The sequence below is a fragment of the Sinohyriopsis cumingii genome, chromosome 7 (genome assembly GCF_028554795.1).
Source record: "Sinohyriopsis cumingii isolate HCF-2022 chromosome 7, ASM2855479v2, whole genome shotgun sequence".
NCBI lineage: Eukaryota > Metazoa > Mollusca > Bivalvia > Unionida > Unionidae > Sinohyriopsis > Sinohyriopsis cumingii.
This window is the reverse complement of record NC_142967.1, coordinates 135,180,028-135,199,561: the sequence shown is the minus strand read 5'-3', so window position 1 is coordinate 135,199,561 and position 19,534 is coordinate 135,180,028. Positions and strand designations below refer to the sequence as shown.

The following is a 19,534-nucleotide window of genomic DNA, read 5'->3' as shown; positions in this document are numbered from 1 at the left end:
GTTTTCACAAAATAGTTGTTTGGATAAGGATTAACTGTTAATTAGTCACACTGGCTTTCTCGCTTGTTTATTTAAGACTAATCTTTAGTTATTGTGCAGTTTGACCACAGCTGACCAGAATATGAAAATAGGGCACACCTGGGGGGAATTAGCGCATGCCACAAGGAGAGATGGCGAGTCTTTTTGCGAATTTCATGCATATTGGACCAGGAAGATTGATCAATATTTAGTGAAAACAAGGCTTTAAAAATACCACGAAAAACCTCCCCATTTTAGTTCCCAATCTCTATTTTATTAATCAGTTTCCCTACTGGGTTTTTGAGAAGTTCATACACCCCGTTTTACAAAACTATGGTAATCGTGCTAAAATTATGGAATAAAAGGCAATTACACATCAACGTACTAGTATAGTTACCGGTCAAAATTTCCTTTTATCACATGCCAGTTTCAGGGTTTTAATGATTAACTGGCCTCTGCTGCTGTCGCAAAACAAAAGACAAATTTACTGACTATCAACATAGGAGATGCCAAAACATCAAGCTTTCCATTGTGTGGAAAGTTATGATGTTTGTTCAGCTAAAACACTTAGCTAACATTGATTGGTGTTGATCTTAGTTGAACTATATGAGAATTTTAGCCTTTATTATTACCACTCTTCGTGAACCTGTAAATTATATTTATGTGCCTTGTACAATTAAAAGTTTAAAAAAATATTACTCAATTTGTAGGATCGCTTATATCATTGAAAATGAGTAACTCGTGAGAGTGTGATTCAGCATAAATGAAACAGCTATTCACGACTATCTGAAATGCTGTTTGGAAGAATGCAGTTTGGTCAAAACAATGAATAAAGCAAAATCTGCATCTTTGTTTGGGAATAAGTAAGGATTTAAGTGATGCAAAGCACGCTTTGCACTGTGTAAGTACTGTACATTACAGTTCAGCAGGGTCTCCCTGGTAAACTCAACCCGCCCACAAATTATGAAGTCTTTATATTTCTTTATTTAACTTCATGTTGGAGAAATAAAAAAATTTGCACATGCAAAATAGTAACAAAATCAATTTTAATACTTTTTAACAGTTAGATAATTGTTGGGTGACCGAAAGTTACTTTTCTTTTTACAAGCCGATGTCATAGAACAAGGAAAAAATTATTGTTTTGTGTCCGAATATTTACAGCCGTTAAAGTAGTCAACAAAAAGACCTAAAAACTGTCAAGTTTAGACATTAGCCCGCAGATAAGACGACCTCCCACCCTTCTTCCAGGCCTTTATTTTTTCCTAAATTATTCAGCTTATACGCGAGTATATATGGTAGCTTATTTAGAATTATTTGTTTTAGGTAATGTTTTGATAAAATGTATACTTGTATGAAATTATTTTATTGTGATCAGATTGCAGTTATTCACATTAAAATACCTATTACTCTTAAATTTATTTATTTTGTATGGTGATGACCTAGAATTCTAATTAAACAAGAAGAAATAAAGCTGTTGCAGATTTAGCAATAAATTGCCATTGAAGCACTAATTTAATCAAACCTTGTTAATAATGTTGATTTTAAACATAGCTGTGAGTGAGTCATGCATCAGATATTCTGCTCTGACTGTCCAACGGTCAGTGGTCAACAGTCGAAGCAGACAGTTTCCGAATCTATGGGTTACAGTGTGTATACTTTGAACCTAGCCCCATTTCTAAATTTGAACCATATATTTATGATTTTATTTACAGAAATAAAGTCACTGAAAACTGATGTTATGCATCTAGTCTACTCTGTTTACTTTCAAATTACACATTACAGTCCCTCTCTCCTGTTCCTTCCTCTACCCATCATGCATACAGAATTAGCAGTTTTATCAATACAAACAATATAACAAGAACTGGCAATTTAAAAGATAATAGCAAATTACCATTATGTCCTTGTCTTTGGTTATATTCATATAATAATGAGGACTTTGTATAGCGCCTAATCTTTAGAAGCTCTAAGCGCTTTACAACATTAGACAACACCCTTAAGATAAGAAACATAATAATATTATTACAAAAACAAACAACATGAAATTAGAAAAACATTAAAAAATAAAAAATATGCTGAGAATATTTCAGGTAGGAAACATTATTAAGTTTGTTCTTGCTGTCAAAATAAGTGAGTTTTGAGAGCCCTCTTGAACGTGATCACTGTGTCTTTGTGTCTAAGTTCAGTGGGCAATTCATTCCATGTTGCTGGGCCCTGGTATGCAAAAGAATGCTGTCCATATGACTTTGTTTTCATAGTGGGAATAATGAATATACAATTGTCAGAAGAGGAGCGTAAGTATCTTGCTGGTGTGTACACATTGGTGAGGTCAGATAGGTATGTTGGACTAGAGTCTGACAGTGAAATGTAGCACAGAGAACAAGCTTTGTGTTTGATTCTGGATCGAATGGATAGCCAGTGTAGGGTACAGAGCAGCGGGGAGGTGTGCTCTGATCGTGGTACTCTAAGTATGATCCGAGCAGCTGTGTTTTGAAGTTTCTGGAGTAGATATTGAGATGAACCAGACAGAATTGAGTTACAATAGTCCAGTCTTGAAACACAAGTGTTTTAGTGGCATCAACTGAAAGATATTTGCGAATTGAGCTGATGCGTCTCAGCTCAAGATATGCAGCCTTGCATATGTTCATGACATGTTGGTGCAATGTGAGAGTACTGTCCAGAGTAACACCTAGGTTTTGTACTGATTATCATGACTAGATGATGAGTTGTGTTGTGTGCATAAGTACTTTTTTATATGAAGCTAAAATTAGATAATACAAATTTCACCACAAAAACAGTTTGGAGAAAGTACACAATTGGGAAGAGATAGACTCACAGAGATAATGATTTGTTTAGGTAATACAAATTTCACCATTAAAAACAGTTTGGAGAAAGTACACAATTGGGAAGAGATAAACTCACAGAGATAATGATTTGTTTAGGTAATACAAATTTCACCATTAAAGACAGTTTGGAGAAAGTACACAGTAGGGAGGATAATGTCTCACAGAGGTATAGATTTGTTTGGTGCATTGAGATGTTTCAAATCGACAAGTTTTAATACACAATACTAACAATACGATGTTGCATTTGATGTAACTGTTGAGTACTTCTTAGCAAAGTTAACGCTTTTATTGCTTCTAAAGGATTATGACATCTGTATATAGGAATAATTATTTGTCTCAACAATAAATAATGAGACATATATGTAACAGCGTAAAAGTTGTGTGTACATTTTTTTAAAGCCACATATTTGTCTCCATTGGTAGCTTTAGTACAAGTTGTGTTGAATATTACTACATCACACTCCTTATAGATTATACTCTTTCAAAATATATGGCTGCCTTGGCAGTGTTTTTATCCAAAAATCAGCTTAGTTATAGTACATCATCTCTGCAGATTTGAACCTTGACTGTTTTTCCTTTTGTTTAATATACTTGCATTGAAAATTTCCATCAATAATGAAGTTCAAGCAACCAGACTTAAATGTGGCAGCTCAGATGCATTGCTTTGTGTCATGGTTGGTAAATTATGATAATTACTCATGTGCAAATTTATAATATCCATCACTTAAAATGAGGAATACTGCTTGGATCTTTTTCTTGCAAGTTATACAGAATTTTCAGCTTCTGCACCAAAGACACATAAGAGCAGATATTACTGTAAATACGATCTGAAATAAGTCTTAAAGTTATCATAGAGTCACTTTTTATATCCTTAAATTCACATCATTGTGACATTGGTGTTATCCTACCAAGGTGAGGAATGTGTCACTCCATGTCTAAATTTGGTACCCTGATACACTAGCTAATCCTGTCATGCCTGCATGAAGAGAATCATGATTAGTTTTTACCTTGATGCATTAACAGTTCCTGTCTTGGCAGTATGAAAAAAATTATAACTACTTTGTACAGTGATACATTAGTTAAGATCCTGACTTGATTGCATAAGGAGAATCACATGTATCTAGAATGCATTAACAGTTCATGCCTTGACTGTTTAAATATGTACAGGTTTGTACCATGATAAGTTACATTAGCAGTTACTGTCTTGACTGCATTAAGAAAGTTGTAACAGGTTTGTACCCTGATAATATAAGTTAGCAGTTCCTATCTTACTTGCATCTGGAGAATCATAATGCCTTACAGAGGCAAGACACAACCTTCTTTGGAACCCTTGATTTATTCCCAGTTCAGGAAAATCATTAACTCTGCTTTTTATAGGACAAAGAGAAAAGGAAAGAAAGAAAGAAAAAGAAGAAAAAAGACAAGGACAAGGAAAAAGACAGGAAAGAAAAACATAAAGAAGAGAAAAAGGTTTGTTGTTTGTAGTGCTTGCCAGTTCAATACTTTTGCAAACATGGTATCTACACATAATGACTGGGTCAAAGTCAGTATTTCAAACATTTTATCTACACGTAATGACTGGGTCAAAGTCAGTATTTCAAACATTTTATCTACACATAATGACTGGGTCAAAGTCTGTATTTCAAACATTTATCTACACATAATGACTAGGTCAAAGTCAGTATTTCAAGTATTTTATCTACACGTAATGACTGGGTCAAAGTCTGTATTTCAAACATTTTATCTACGTAATGACTGGGTCAGAGTCTGTATTTCAAACATTGTATCTACACATAATGACTGGGTCAAAGTCAGTATTTCAAACATTTTATCTACACGTAATGACTGGGTCAAAGTCTGTATTTCAAACATTTATCTACACATAATGACTGGGTCAAAGTCTGTATTTCAAACATTTTATCTACACGTAATGACTGGGTCAAAGTCTGTATTTCAAACATTTTATCTACGTAATGACTGGGTCAAAGTCTGTATTTCAAACATTTTATCTACACGTAATGACTGGGTCAAAGTCTGTATTTCAAACATTTATCTACACATAATGACTGGGTCAAAGTCTGTATTTCAAACATTTTATCTACACGTAATGACTGGGTCAAAGTCTGTATTTCAAACATTTATCTACACATAATGACTGGATCAAAGTCTGTATTTCAAACATTGTATCTACACATAATGACTAGGTCAAAGTCAGTATTTCAAGCATTTTATCTACACGTAATAACTGGGTCAAAGTCTGTATTTCAAACATTGTATCTACACAATGACTGGGTCAGTGTCTGTATTTCAAACATTGTATCTACACATAATGACTGGGTCAGTGTCTGTTTTTCAAACATTGTATCTACTCATAATGAAAATCTGTATTTTAAACATTTTATCTACAAATAATGCCTTGGTCCAGGTCTGATATTTAGACATTCTATCTATACACAAAATATCTAAGTGTGTGTTTCAAACATTGTATCTACACATAATTACTGGGTCACTGTCTGTATTTCAAACATTGTATCTACACAATGACTGGGTCAGTGTCTGTATTTCAAACATTGTATCTACACAATGACTGGGTCAAAGTCTGTATTTCAAACATTGTATCTACACAATGACTGGGTCAGTGTCTGTATTTCAAACATTTTATCTACACAATGACTGGGTCAATGTCTGTATTTCAAACATTGTATCTACACAATGACTGGGTCAAAGTCTGTATTTCAAACATTGTATCTACACAATGACTGGGTCAGTGTCTGTATTTCAAACATTGTATCTCCACATAATGACTGGGTCAAAGTCTGTATTTCAAACATTTTATCAACACATAATGACTGGGTCAGAGTCTTTATTTCAAACATTGTATCTACACAATGACTGGGTCAATGTCAGTATTTCAAACATTGTATCTACATAATGACTGGGTCAAAGTTTCTTTTTCAGACATTGTATCTACAAATAATGCATTGGTCTAGGTCTGATTTTCAGACATTGTATCTACACACAAACAATCTAAATGTATCTGCACATAATGACCTGGTCTAAGTCTGTGTTTCAAATATTCTATCTACACATAATGAATGCATCTAAGTCTGTATTTGAAATGACTTGGTCTAAATTTGTGTTTCAAAATATTTCTTGCAATATATTGCTGTACATACAGTAAAAGGGGCCCCGAGTGGCCGAGTGGTCTAAAGCATTCTCCGTCACGGATCACTGTCATCTCACCTCTGTCTACGTGGGTTCGAGTCTCGGGCTCGGCCAATGTGGATATGTGAGAAAACTTGCCAGTAGCTTCTCGTGGGTCAGTGGTTCTTTCCGGGGTTTTCCCTGGTTCTTCCTCCACCATTAATACCGGCCACCATGTATAGCCTATCTTGTGCTGAAAAATGGTGTTAAACCCCATAACAACAACAACATACAGTAAAGAATATGCTGGTACAGAGGTGGTAGGAGCTATGTGTATTATGTTTGTATTATGTGATGTGTCATACTTTCCGTGAATGTATTTTCATAATTTTGTGGCATTAATCTCAGTAATACTTGGGTTCATGTTTTTGTAGTTTATGTAGTCTAACATTTGCAGCTGTTTAATTTCAAGGGTTCTTCTCTCTTTCATGTGTGAAGCTTTCTTCTCCTACATCCATATATGTCGTTCATCATCTCTTGCTATCTTTCTTTACATGGTTACCTTATCATGATACATTATAAATATTTTCAGTCTTTGATGCTTACCTTGTCAGGATGTGTTGTAGATCTTTTTAGTCTTCATCATTACCATATCAAGATGAGTTATCAAACTTTTCAGTCTTATTAATATGCTGTGACATTTAAACTTAGTCAGTTGGAAGCTTAGAGAAGCCTTGCCTTCCTCTCTTCATGCTTTTTACACCTCCTGAGCAAATCACAGAAAGAAAAGGTCACCATAGCAATGTCACTAGATATCCACTCTCACAGCCATTCCTCCTCTCCACCCCCTTTTCTGATAAATCATTCTTGTCTTCTTTGATACATGAAGTTCTTTGTGCATTATAAAGGAAATTAGACAACTGACAGTCTTGATTAAATACCAGTTTTTTTTACATACTACATAAAATTTCAAATATTTCTTCCAGTGCTTACACAGAAGGACATAATCATCATTCAGAATTTATGCTTTTATGGTCACATGATCAGTAGTAAATCCTGTATAGAACTGAATTCAGTTTCCATGAGAATCTCCCATTCCTAGATGACCAAAGGTCAATGCCTGTTTGTTACAGGAGCTGCCAATGAGAGTGAAAATGGTGATGAGGGGAAGTGGTGGAATTTATAGGATACTGATCTCTCATCCTCAGGGCACTTAATCATTTCACAGCATAAAAGTTTTCAGATGGTGGTGGTAGATTTCATAGGATATCTACACCCAAATCCCACTCATCCTGCACACCCACAATGAAGACAATTTTCTGGGAATTCAGTCTCTGCCACCCCCACCCCCACATCCCCTTCAGTATTAAGAAATGAAAGAATTTATTATTTATTACAGATGAGTTATGGGTGATTTCATGGTCATATCTACACCTGGAATGTGCACATTTTCATTTGGGGTGTGCGTGTGTATCTGGAAACATCTTCCTGTTATGGTGGTATTCTTTACAAATTTAACTATTTAAGCAATGGGGGAGGTTCTCTTTATGACTGTCACAGTTGCGCCTTTTGTTTAACTTTATTTAATATCATCAGGGGATGGATAACAGAATAATTGTTGTGTTTTTTAGCACAAAGATGTCATAGACTCTCCTCATCCATCATTCCCCATCTTGAAGATCCGTTTTGGCGCCTCTCCATCTACTCCTGGTCACTACAGCATCACCTCTGAGACAAAGATGTCCCCTCACCCAGAGTCATCACCCTCACAACGCTGTGATACTCCTATCCCAAAAATGTAAGTACTGCCAGCAGTACTGTAACTAAATAGCCAGATCATTAGAGGTTCTCTTGATATTTTCTAGTTTCCATCAGTTAAGCACTTAAGAATAGATATGGAATGGTCATGCATACAGTCCATTCACAATAATCTTACAGTATGTTCTTGCTTATAAGTTAAGTCAAATTGCAAGCAACAAAGATCCTGATCTGCCAAATCAGAATGTGCCTGCAGTTGATTGTTCTACTGATTTCTCTTAACAAACTGCACAGAACCAGATCTGCCAGTGCATTATGTGATAGCAGATCTGGATCTGTGCAGTTTGAAGTTGGATTGGTCTTATAAGTGAGTATATATAGTACTCCATCTTTTCCATACAAAAATATTTTCATTTACTGCCATTAAGGTTGTCTCATTTAAGTCATATTTTTTTGGGTCATTGAAATTATAATTGCAGAAAAACACTGAATTTTACATCTGGATTGGAACTGTGGCAGTGGACACTTTACAGTAGAAGTTGAAATTATTATGTTTGAACGTACATTTCTTAATAGCAGACTAAGGGCAGTATTTCGTAAGGAGACAGTCTTTCTATGTTTCGTTGTTTATAATCACTAAATAGTAGTGACTTTGACATTTGTCTTCAACCAGTGGAACTAATATTATAGTCCTATGTCTGGCATATGTCCATCCATTTGATATTCAGCAGCCATTGGCAGTTGTTTTTTTATTGCAGCTGTGGCTAAATTGCTTAGAGGAAGTATAAAACTTGAAACACTGTTTCATCCTGAGGTTTTGTTGGTTCTTCTAGATCATGGGTGCACAACCCATGGCCCACTGACCGGGTATGGCCCATGAGCTTGTTCTTTCCGGCCCTCAGGGAAAATTAAAACAACACAGAAATCTGGCCTGTGAACAGTAATTATGTTAAAGAAATTAGTGTTTGCGGCCCTTGAGTGGTCTTAGAAAATGCACTCTGGCCCTTGGACAAGAAAGGTTGTGCACCCCAGTTCTAGATGAAAATGCTGACCCTCTAACATTGATCAGCTTGCAAATCATGTTATCACTACTCCTGAATGATATCAACATGAGGTTACAAATGCAATTTTTTATGACATTTCTTTTGGTCTTAAACAAAAATGGTGCAAATCTAGCAGCTATGATGGCCATCGGAGAAAGCATTGTAACTTGTAAATGGATGGTCCTATGGATAAGGGATTTCACTAATAGATTTCTTTTGACATATAGTTGGTCCTAAATGGCACCAGTGACACCACACCCAATGTGGCTATCACGCTGAACATCTTAAAAGTCTTGTTATAACTCCTCCCAATGTTTTATGGTATCCTTTATTAGAAATAAAATAAAGTAATTCAAAAGAAAACTTCTTAATCTCCTAAGACATAGACAATTTGCATGATGCTTAGACTCAGGACTAGAATATCGCAACATCAGTATGAAATACTTGGTTAGTAAAAATGTGAAAAGCATCAATAAATGCTAATGTCAGAATGATTTCCCTACTGAAATTATTGGAATTCAGTTGGACTCAGATACATAACCATTAGCTTCGAAGTATCAAATATAACTTGCAACAAATCATCTTGAAAACAATGCTAAAAACATGTAATGCATAGTAAGATTTTTGACTGGTTAGACACTGTAGACAAGTCACCAATTCATACTCTTGAATTTAGATGTACCGCTTAGAGAAGTGTATTGAACAGAAAATACTGTGATAAGCTATTGACAGAGACTGCATCAGATGGAATGAAAAATCCAGTCTGGCTTTTAATTGGTTGAGCTTATTGGGACTTAGCTGGATATTTATTTTATCTTCCAAACATTTTAGTAGCATTAGGTTGACCAGATCCAACCAGTTTTCTAATGCATTAGATATTTCAGATTTAATTTCTCTTTGAGTGTTTGCATTGAAATGGGAAAAAGTAGGGTGATGTCAAGTCAAATCAGTTTTCAGATTTGTTGTGTTCGCACTATGGTTCAGTAAAGCTCTACAGACTGTTTTCCTTTCTATTATATTTTGGATACCACTATGCACATATACTTGGTGTCTGAAATGAATCCACATGGAAGATGTTGAACCTGTCCAGCTGAAAATAGGGGCAATCTCTCCTTCATCGCCCATGTTTGCACACCTGTGAATTGTTGATTTTTCAAGGTATTGTCAGCTTGGCCATTGTACACATGCAAAAAATAAATTCTCCAATAATTTGACATCTTATACTTTTGATTAATCTTCACAATGGAGGCTAACTTTGGGATAAGGCTAAACTCACTACCAAACACCAGTTCGTTTTTAAATGGAAATTGATACTAGTTTTGTACATATCGATATGCAAATAGGCAGATTTTCAATCATGTTACATTGATTAAATGATATTGAAGTGGGGTGTTCATTAAAATACATTCTGTCTCACCTGTACAAAATAATGGCACTGACATTAAGTCTACACAAATAAATCCAATGATGTGAATTAAAAAAACTAGCCAAGCAGTCACTTTTTGTGATAGCTAAAGTATCACATGGTTTGGTTTGAGAATTAAGAAGTGCTTAAAACATAAACTTTGTTGGGGTGAGTTACTTTATAGTGTAATTGCACATCTTACTTGGACAATCTGCTTGACTCTATGTGATTTGTGGAGATCCCTATTAAGGCATTTCCATACAAATCTTTCAACATATCAGGAAGTATTATTTGATCTGGAGATTTGGATGGCATCAAAGAGGCCAAAATGCTCAAAGATTTCAGCTTTCTGAATGTGTCACAAGTGAAAAGAATCAACATTTGTCATGATGGAAAGTTGTTTGTATTATAATGTTCAACTGTGCAACTTTGCTTACATCAATCAAAGCCAAGTTCTTGAATATCCTTGTTGACGCTGTTGCTCCTTCAGCATGGAGTTGCTTGTTGCTGCAGTGTTTTGTCCTGTATCCCCGAAATCTTGACCCCTTGCATGCTTTTTAGTAAGGAATAAAACATTAAAATGCACCTGCTACTTTAATTAGTGCACATTCATCCATGTCTGTGTTGGCACTAGCAATGATAACAACATATTTAGCAATCAAAACATTTTAATTTAGTGGTAACCAGCTGAGTAGTTGTGTCAATCCTTGAACTGCTGCTAGTGAAGTGTATTCTCCATATTGAACCCACACCTTTGCAGATGAAGATATAATTTTATTTCAAGGAAATACATGTATACACAATCTGTTATTTTATCAATTTATTATTTGTTTTGTAAAGAAAATAATTCAGACAAAAATAGAAATTGTTATAATAAATGCTGGTAGATTATAAGTGAACACTTGAAAACAGAATATTCCATAGTGCAGGTTATCTTAGGTCAATCAGATATTTTTCAAACAAATTTTTGTATTTTCAAAAACTATTTGAATACTTGATAAACATTTATTACAGTGACGTTCGTGTCCAAGGAAACAATGATAATACAGTGCAGACAAAAAAGGTTAGGTAGTAAAACTGCTAAAGCAAAAAAGATGAGGTTATTTTTAGTAAAGCTAGTGCATTAAGCACCATCAAATATATCTCTCAAAACTTTTGTGTCCCCCAGATTTGTTGGATTTGATGAGACTTTGTGTTTACATTTTTTTTTCTTCTTCAGATACATCACCTGATCATAATCCACTAGCTTGCAAATCCCTCCCTGATCATAATCCACTAGCTTGCTAATCCCTCCCTGATCATAATCCACTAGCTTGCAAATCCCTCCCTGATCATAATCCACTAGCTTGCAAACCCCTCCCTCCCAAGGTAAAATAGATGTTTGCTATATCATCAAGCATGTTTTAACAACATAAATGCTAAAATGTTTTTTGCTTGACATGATGGAAATTAGCCAAGGGTGATTAAAGCACACCCAAAGATGTAGTGTATGCCTTAATGGAAATTAGTCAAGGATGATTAAAGCACACCCAAAGATGTAGTTTATGCCTTAATGGAAATTAGTCAAGGGTGATTAAAGCGCACCCAAATATGTAGTGTATGCCTTAATGGAAATTAGTCATGGGTGATTAAAGCACACCCAGAGATGTAGTGTATGCCTTAATGGAAATTAGTCAAGGGTGATTAAAGCACACCCAAAGATGTAGTTTATGCCTTAATGGAAATTAGTCAAGGGTGCTTAAAGCACACCCAAAGATGTAGTGTATGCCTTAATGGAAATTAGTCAAGGGTGATTAAAGACATTGCAAGACGTTGGACATACTCCTGACATGTTTTAATCTGGTAAGTATTCTTGAACAAACATACTTTTTATTTCATGAAATGATTTTCAGTAAACAAGTTGACAGTCCACAAGACGGTACAGTTATCCATTTGGGAGGCGTAACACAAACAAATATTAGTTTTAACAAACCAGAGTTTGTAGATATATCTGGAGAATACCTTGAATGAGACCAGTTTAGTCACCTTTTTAATTTCTTTTGTCAATTTTTTTTTTGAATTACGGATTTCAATAAATTTAGCATGTGGGTACATCAATGATAGTATCAGAGATGAGCTCATTGATCGTCTATCTTATATCAGGTTTAAGGTTAAAAATGATGACAGAGATTTATGTATTGCACTTATCTTGTCAACATGTCAACTCAGTTAAGTAGATAATTTTTTTGGCATTTTCTCCAGAATTTCTTAGATGGTTTAAATACTTGGCACTTGAAAGGGTAAAGGTAGGAAGAAACAAACTTAATGGGAATTGCAACAAACTCTTTTATGCCATTGGATCATCAATCCCTTCAATTAATTCTTTTTTAATACAAGGGATGCCACTTTTACAAACCCATAGGTAGGAAAGTAGGTCAGAGATCTCCTCTAGAGGTCATGTAATTTAAAACATAAGCAAACATCAGTAGCATATGGTAAGGAAATTCAAACTGGTGAGATAAGACACAGAAGGATGTTGTTTATGTTGTAGAAGAGTGATCTTTGAAAACTGGGCATCAAATAGTAGCAGAATTTTAGAATGTTCTTTCCAAATAAACCTTGTCTAAATTTCCACAATATTTTGAAAAGCAGATATTGAATGTATTTCCTCTTCAGTTTCCATGATATAACATCAGCAAAATCAAGATTAATGACAGCAGGTGGGATTTCACACAAGACATTAAATTACATGTATAACAAAAACTGGCAGGATAGTATTAATGATACATAATTTCTCCCTCTACTTCACAGAGTTATTAAACCATTGCCACCCAAGGACAGGGAACACAAGAATCAAGAAATGGGGAATATAAAAGAGGAATTCTATAAAGAGTCAACACCAGTACCATCCTCAAGCAAAGCTAGCAAATCATCCAAAAAGAGGGATAGAGAGGAAGTGAAGAAGGAAAGGAAAGAGAGGGAAGAGCGAAAAGCACAGGAGAGAGAGGCACAACTGGAGCAGGAAGCTAAAGAAAAAGAAGCCAAAGATAGGCTTGAACAGATGGAAAGAGAGGCTAGAGAGAGAGCAGCACAACAAGAAAGAGAGGCTAAGGAAAAAGCTCAGCTGGAACAGGAAGCAAAGGAAAGGGTGGAAAGAGAGAAAGCAGAACAACTTGAAAAGGAAGCATTGCTAGAAAGAAAAAGTAAAGAACTGGAAAGAAAGCTGGAAGAGAAAAAATTACAGCTGGAAAGAGAGGAAAAAATGAAGGAAGAAAAAGAAGCAGAGAAATCAGAAGAAATGGATACTAGTCAGGAGTTGAGTAAAGAGAATATATCTTCACTTGATGATGAGGAGGAGACTATTCCTGCACAGGATGGGGTTTTTGATAATCTCACAGATGACTTGGAACAGGCTGAAAAGAACCAGGAAGAGGAGCAGGACATTGGGTCTCCAGAAATTGGTAGAAAATCATCCACTGAGTTGGAGTTTTATGAAAATTCAAGCCGGTTTGAACCTCTCGTTCCACCACCACAACCACCACCACCGTCACAGACCAAAAAAGCTGCCAAACCACGAAGACCATACAAACGGAGGAGGAGTCCACGAGGTTCTACCCGCAAATTGCCAAAGATGGCATCTTCTCCTGTAAAGAAATCAATTGACCAGTCTGGTGATATTACCCCCTTGTCTATTAATGAAGATCAGCCAATGACTCCTGAAATGCCATCCACATCACAGTCTCCATCTCCATCCAGAATGACCCCATCTCCACCACAAAGGACTATCAGCAACTTAAGTTCAGTCAGCAGCCCTCGCAGGTCTCCTCCACGCAATACCCCCTCTCCTCCCGCCTCTAAACCTCAGGACTCCGAAGATCCACCAAAGACACCTTCACTGTCCCCATCCTCCTCTGGCTTAGCAGTCGCCAGTGAAGAGAGGAAGGCAGCAGCTCGTGGCCAGGTCATCCCTCCAATGCCACCACCCTCCATCCAACCAAAGAGCAAGTCCATGCAGCGTACTGTTATTGTGGAAACAGTAGGCTCATATTTGGTAAGTAGGTAGTGGTTTGTCTTCATACACTAGTAATTAACCATTAACTGACTTGTGTGCTATCTCAGTGTGAAAAGATATTAAGGTAAAAGGTGAACATCAGTTATTTAACCATGTAGAAGTGGACCCACAAGGGACGGTCATTAGGTGCACCAATTTTAAAACAAAGATGATTGCTCAGAAAAGGATCAGAGTTTATCAAAAATGCATAAGAACATCTACTCTTTTTTCTTCTTTTTTTTCTCTATCATTTATTGCTTGCTCTTCTGGTCATAAACCAGAAGTGCTTATGGGATGACCTGTTGTCCATGTTACATCCTTCCATTAATGTAAGTTTGTTATCATTCCTGCTCATAAACTACTTGAAGGATTGCAAATAAACTTTCCACAAATGCATCCAAAGTCTGATTGGTCTTTAAATGTACTGTTCAGACAGCAAATACCCTGCTCCGATAGTGGCTTCCTTGCAAATCATATTATTGCAGCTACTTCTGAATGGAAAGTCATATTATAATTGGATTTTCACCAGAAGACTTCTTATGATATCTACTTGGTCCCAGGTCTCAGATGAAAATGGTGTTGCATGGACATCCAGTGTGGCCACCAAGGCAGCCATCTTGAAAATGTTGTTATTGCCTCTCCTGAATGGATTATCATATCAATATGAGATTTTCACCAGAAGACTTTTTATGATGTCAGGTTGGTCCTAAATGAAAACATTGCCAAAAAACATCCAGTATGGCCACCAAAGTGTTCATTTTGAAAATCCTTTTATCACAACTTCCCCTGATTTAATGGTCATATCAGTGTAGAGGTTTTACTGAAAAATGTCTAGTTGATCCAGAATGAAATTGGTTGCTGATCTGACATCTGAATGGCCACCACACCATCCATTTTGAAAATCTTTTTACTGCTATTCCTCCAGAATGGTAAGTCATTTCAGCTTTGGGTTTTTGCCAGGTGTCTAGTTGGTTTAAAATGAAAATCATGCTAATCTGACATCCACCATGTGCATCCCAGGAGCTGTTTTTAAAGTCTTGTTATTGCTACTTCTAGATGGAAAGTCATGTTGAACTTATGCTTTCACCAGAAAACTTCTTATGATGTCTAGTTTGTACTAAATGATAACTGTACTAATCTGACATTCAAAATGGCCACCATGGCAGCCATCTTGAAAATTTTGTTATCACTACTTCTCCTAAACAGAAAAGCATATTGACTTGAGATTTTCACCAGAAGGACTATTAGCAACTAATTATGTTATTAGTTGATTTTAAATGAAATGATATGGATCTGACCTTGATAGCTATGATTGCAGCTATCTTTAAAATCTTGTCACTACTCCAGAATGGATGGTCATATTGGCATGGGGTTTTTGACAAAAGTTTTCTAAATGTCTAGTTGATCCAGAATAAAAATGGTGCAGATCTTACATTTAATACAGGCTGTTTTAATTTAACCTTAAGTCTTGTGCAAAACAATTACATTATCAAGCTGTTGCTTACAGAATTATCTACAATATTAATGGTGGCCAAGGAATGAAAACATATTCAAGGTCAAAGGGACAATAAGCCTCTTAAAAAGTTTAAACTGAGCAGTGAAGTATAAAAGGGAATATTCAGATTCTTGGGGGAAAAAGTAGGTCAGGTAACAGTTACATTTGTTAGATATCTTGTGTTGATTTAAGTATGTCTTATGGTGGGAGAGATGGTTTCCATCACCAAATGAAATTAAAAAGAACAAACAAGAAAATAAGGATTACATCATCAGATTAAGATGACAGCTAGAAGCAACTGAAGTCCATGGGGTTTGGAACTGCAGTTTCTAAAACTGTACTTGAGGTGTTTTTTGTGAGGGGTTGTAAGATTTAACTCATTTTTCTTCACATGATGCTATACATGGCAGCCAGTATATTTGGCAGATGAAGAACCCAGGACTTCTGACAAGCTTTCTAATATGCCCACATTTGTTGAACCAAGACTCGAACTCATGCAGACAGAGGTGAGATATATGAGTGCAAATGCCTTAGACCACTTGGCCATCTGGGGCCCTTGAAATGGGGAGTACTTTACAGACTTTTCAGTTGAACATGTTTACCTTCACTGCACAAGTCAAAGATCACACTTCTAAACTTTGTAAATGTATTGTATGTTTTCCAAGTTGACAATAGCAGTGTATGATACTTAAAAATTGGTTTAACTTGTAGAAGAATGCATGTATCAACTGCACTGCTGACATCTTGTTAGTGTTGGCAGATCTGCCAATATGGCCACCACAGAAGCTAATTTTAAAATCATTAAAAAATTAGAGATGACTTCTATATTCAGATTTGAGTCTCGGGCTCAGCCAATCTGGGTACATGAGAAAGCTTGCCAGTAGCTTCTCGTGGGTCGGTGGTTCTTTCTGGGGTTTTCCGTTTCTTCCTCCACCATTTATACTGGCTGCCATGTATAGCATATCTTGTGCTGAAAAATGGTATTAAATCCCATAACAACAACAACAACAACAACAACAACAACAACAATATTCAGATATTAAAAAGAAGAAATTGTTTTGAATTCCTGGAAGTTGCTTTGGGACAGTAGAGTATCAGTCCCATCGTGGGACTCTTGTTATATAACTATTCCTTCCTTGAGGTCTCAAGAAAGTAAAAACTGAATATGCATGTGAATTTCAAAGTAGAAGACCTTGCAGCATGAACCTCTTTAATCGTTGAGTATCTTTTGTCAAGCATGCCTTGGTAAAAGCTTGACATTGCAGTCATTTTGGCATCAGTATGCATGCCTTGGTAGAAGCTTGACATTGCAGTCATTTTGGCATCAGTGTGCATGCCTTAGCAGAAGCTTGACATAGCAATTTTGGTTTAAGTTTGTGTAGAAAAAGCACTGAAAAGCTGCAAGGTTTGGTTTAAGTTTGTGTAGGGTTCAAGTGAGAAAGCACTGAAAAGCTGCAAGGTTTGGTTTAAGTTTGTGTAGGGTTCAAGTGAGAAAGCACTGAAAAGCTGCAAGGTTTGGTTTAAGTTTGTGTAGGGTTCAGGTGAGAAAGCACTGAAAAGCTGCAAGGTTTGGTTTAAGTTTGTGTAGGGTTCAAGTATAATTCTGTCTTGCCTGATCAGATAGTCAGAGACTCAACACGTACCAGCAGCTATTGCTGTGGTATTGCCATTATATTAAAATATCCATGTAATGCTTTTGAATGTAATCCACCATAGCAATGTTTACAGATTACAAAATGTTTTGGGATTTCATTTTTTTATTTACATATTGAATTTTTTCCTTGACGAGACGAAAAATATAATGTAAACTCACTATTGTTCATAAATACCAATTTTTATGGATTTCAGGATCATTGACTATTACAGGCAGGTGTGGAGAAAACCTGTCTAATATCAGTCATCCATCATCTGCCTGTCCATTAGCACAAATTTTTTTTTGAACTCTTCTGAAACAACTTGGAAAATTGTCATGAAACTACACAGAAACAGTCATTTTAAGATCTAGCTGGTCCTATGAGAAAGTGCTGCTGTTCAGACATCAAATATAATGTCCACAGCAGCCATCTTGAAGATCTTTAAAAAAGCTGCTTGTGAGTGATTGGTCATATTAACATGGAGGTTTCACTAAAAGATGTCTTACGATTCTACTGGATCCTAAATGAAAATGGTGTGCTCTGATATCCAATATGGCCACCACAGTGGCCATTTTGAAAATTTTGTTACTACTACTCCTGAACAGAAAGTCCTGTAAGCATGGGGTTTTCACTGGAACACATCTTATGGTGTCTAGTTGGCCTTAAATAAAATCGTGCTTATCTGATATCCAGTTTGATATCGAGTTGATAATAAATGGTACTTACCTAACATCAGCTTGAAAGTCTTGATATTGTTACTATTCCTAAATGGAAAGTCATATTGACATTGGGTTTACATCAGAAGACTAATTATAATATTGTTACTATTCCTAAGTGGAAAGACATATTGACATTGGGTTTATATCAGAAGACTAATGATGATATTATTACTGTTCCTAAATGGAAAGTCATATTGACATTGGGTTTATATCAGAAGACTAATTATGATATTGTTACTATTCCTAAGTGGAAGTCATATTGACATTGGGTTTACATCAGAAGACTAATTATGATATTGTTACTATTCCTAAGTGGAAAGTCATATTGACATTGGGTTTGCATCGGAAGACTAACTATGATATTGTTACTATTCCTAAATGGAAAGTCATATTGACATTGGGTTTATATCAGAAGACTAATTATAATATTGTTACTATTCCTAAATGGAAAGTCATATTGACATTGGGTTTATATCAAAAGACTAATTATAATATTGTTACTATTCCTAAATGGAAAGTCATATTGACATTGGGTTTATATCAGAAGACTAATTATAATATTGTTACTATTCCTAAATGGAAAGTCATATTGACATTGGGTTTATATCAGAAGACTAATTATAATATTGTTACTATTCCTAACTGGAAAGTCATATTGACATTGGGTTTATATCAGAAAACTAATTATGATATTGTTACTGTTCCTAAGTGGAAAGTCATATTGACATTGGGTTTATATCAGAAGACTAATTGTTATCTTGTTACTATTCCTAAATGGAAAGTCATATTGACATTGGGTTTATATCAGAAGACTAATTATAATATTGTTACTATTCCTAAGTGGAAAGACATATTGACATTGGGTTTACATCAGAAGACTAATTATGATATTGTTACTATTCCTAAGTGGAAAGACATATTGACATTGGGTTTACATCGGAAGACTAACTATGATATTGTTACTATTCCTAAATGGAAAGTCATATTGACATTGGGTTTATATCAGAAGACTAATTATAATATTGTTACTATTCCTAAGTGGAAAGACATATTGACATTGGGTTTACATCAGAAGATTAATGATGATATTGTTACTATTCCTAAGTGGAAAGACATATTGACATTGGGTTTACATCGGAAGACTAACTATGATATTGTTACTATTCCTAAATGGAAAGTCATATTGACATTGGGTTTATATCAGAAAACTAATTATGATATTGTTACTATTCCTAAGTGGAAAGTCATATTGACATTGGGTTTATATCAGAAGACTAATTGTTATCTTGTTACTATTCCTAAATGGAAAGTCATATTGACATTGGGTTTATATCAGAAGACTAATTATAATATTGTTACTATTCCTAAGTGGAAAGACATATTGACATTGGGTTTACATCAGAAGACTAATGATGATATTGTTACTATTCCTAAGTGGAAAGACA

General features: G+C 35.5%; 1 protein-coding gene across 2 annotated transcripts in view; it reads left to right on the top strand.

Annotated features, from left to right (window-relative positions):
* LOC149796189 (uncharacterized) overlaps positions 1-19,534 on the top strand; it is a 57,697-nt gene that overhangs the window by 25,854 nt on the left and 12,309 nt on the right. For both annotated transcript variants that reach the window (XM_089966134.1, XM_089966135.1), the window contains exons 6-8: positions 4,239-4,331; positions 7,637-7,803; positions 13,002-14,241. In XM_089966134.1, the coding sequence (XP_089822260.1) occupies positions 4,239-4,331; positions 7,637-7,803; positions 13,002-14,241 (1,500 nt within the window). The remainder of the gene's footprint in view (positions 1-4,238; positions 4,332-7,636; positions 7,804-13,001; positions 14,242-19,534) is intronic.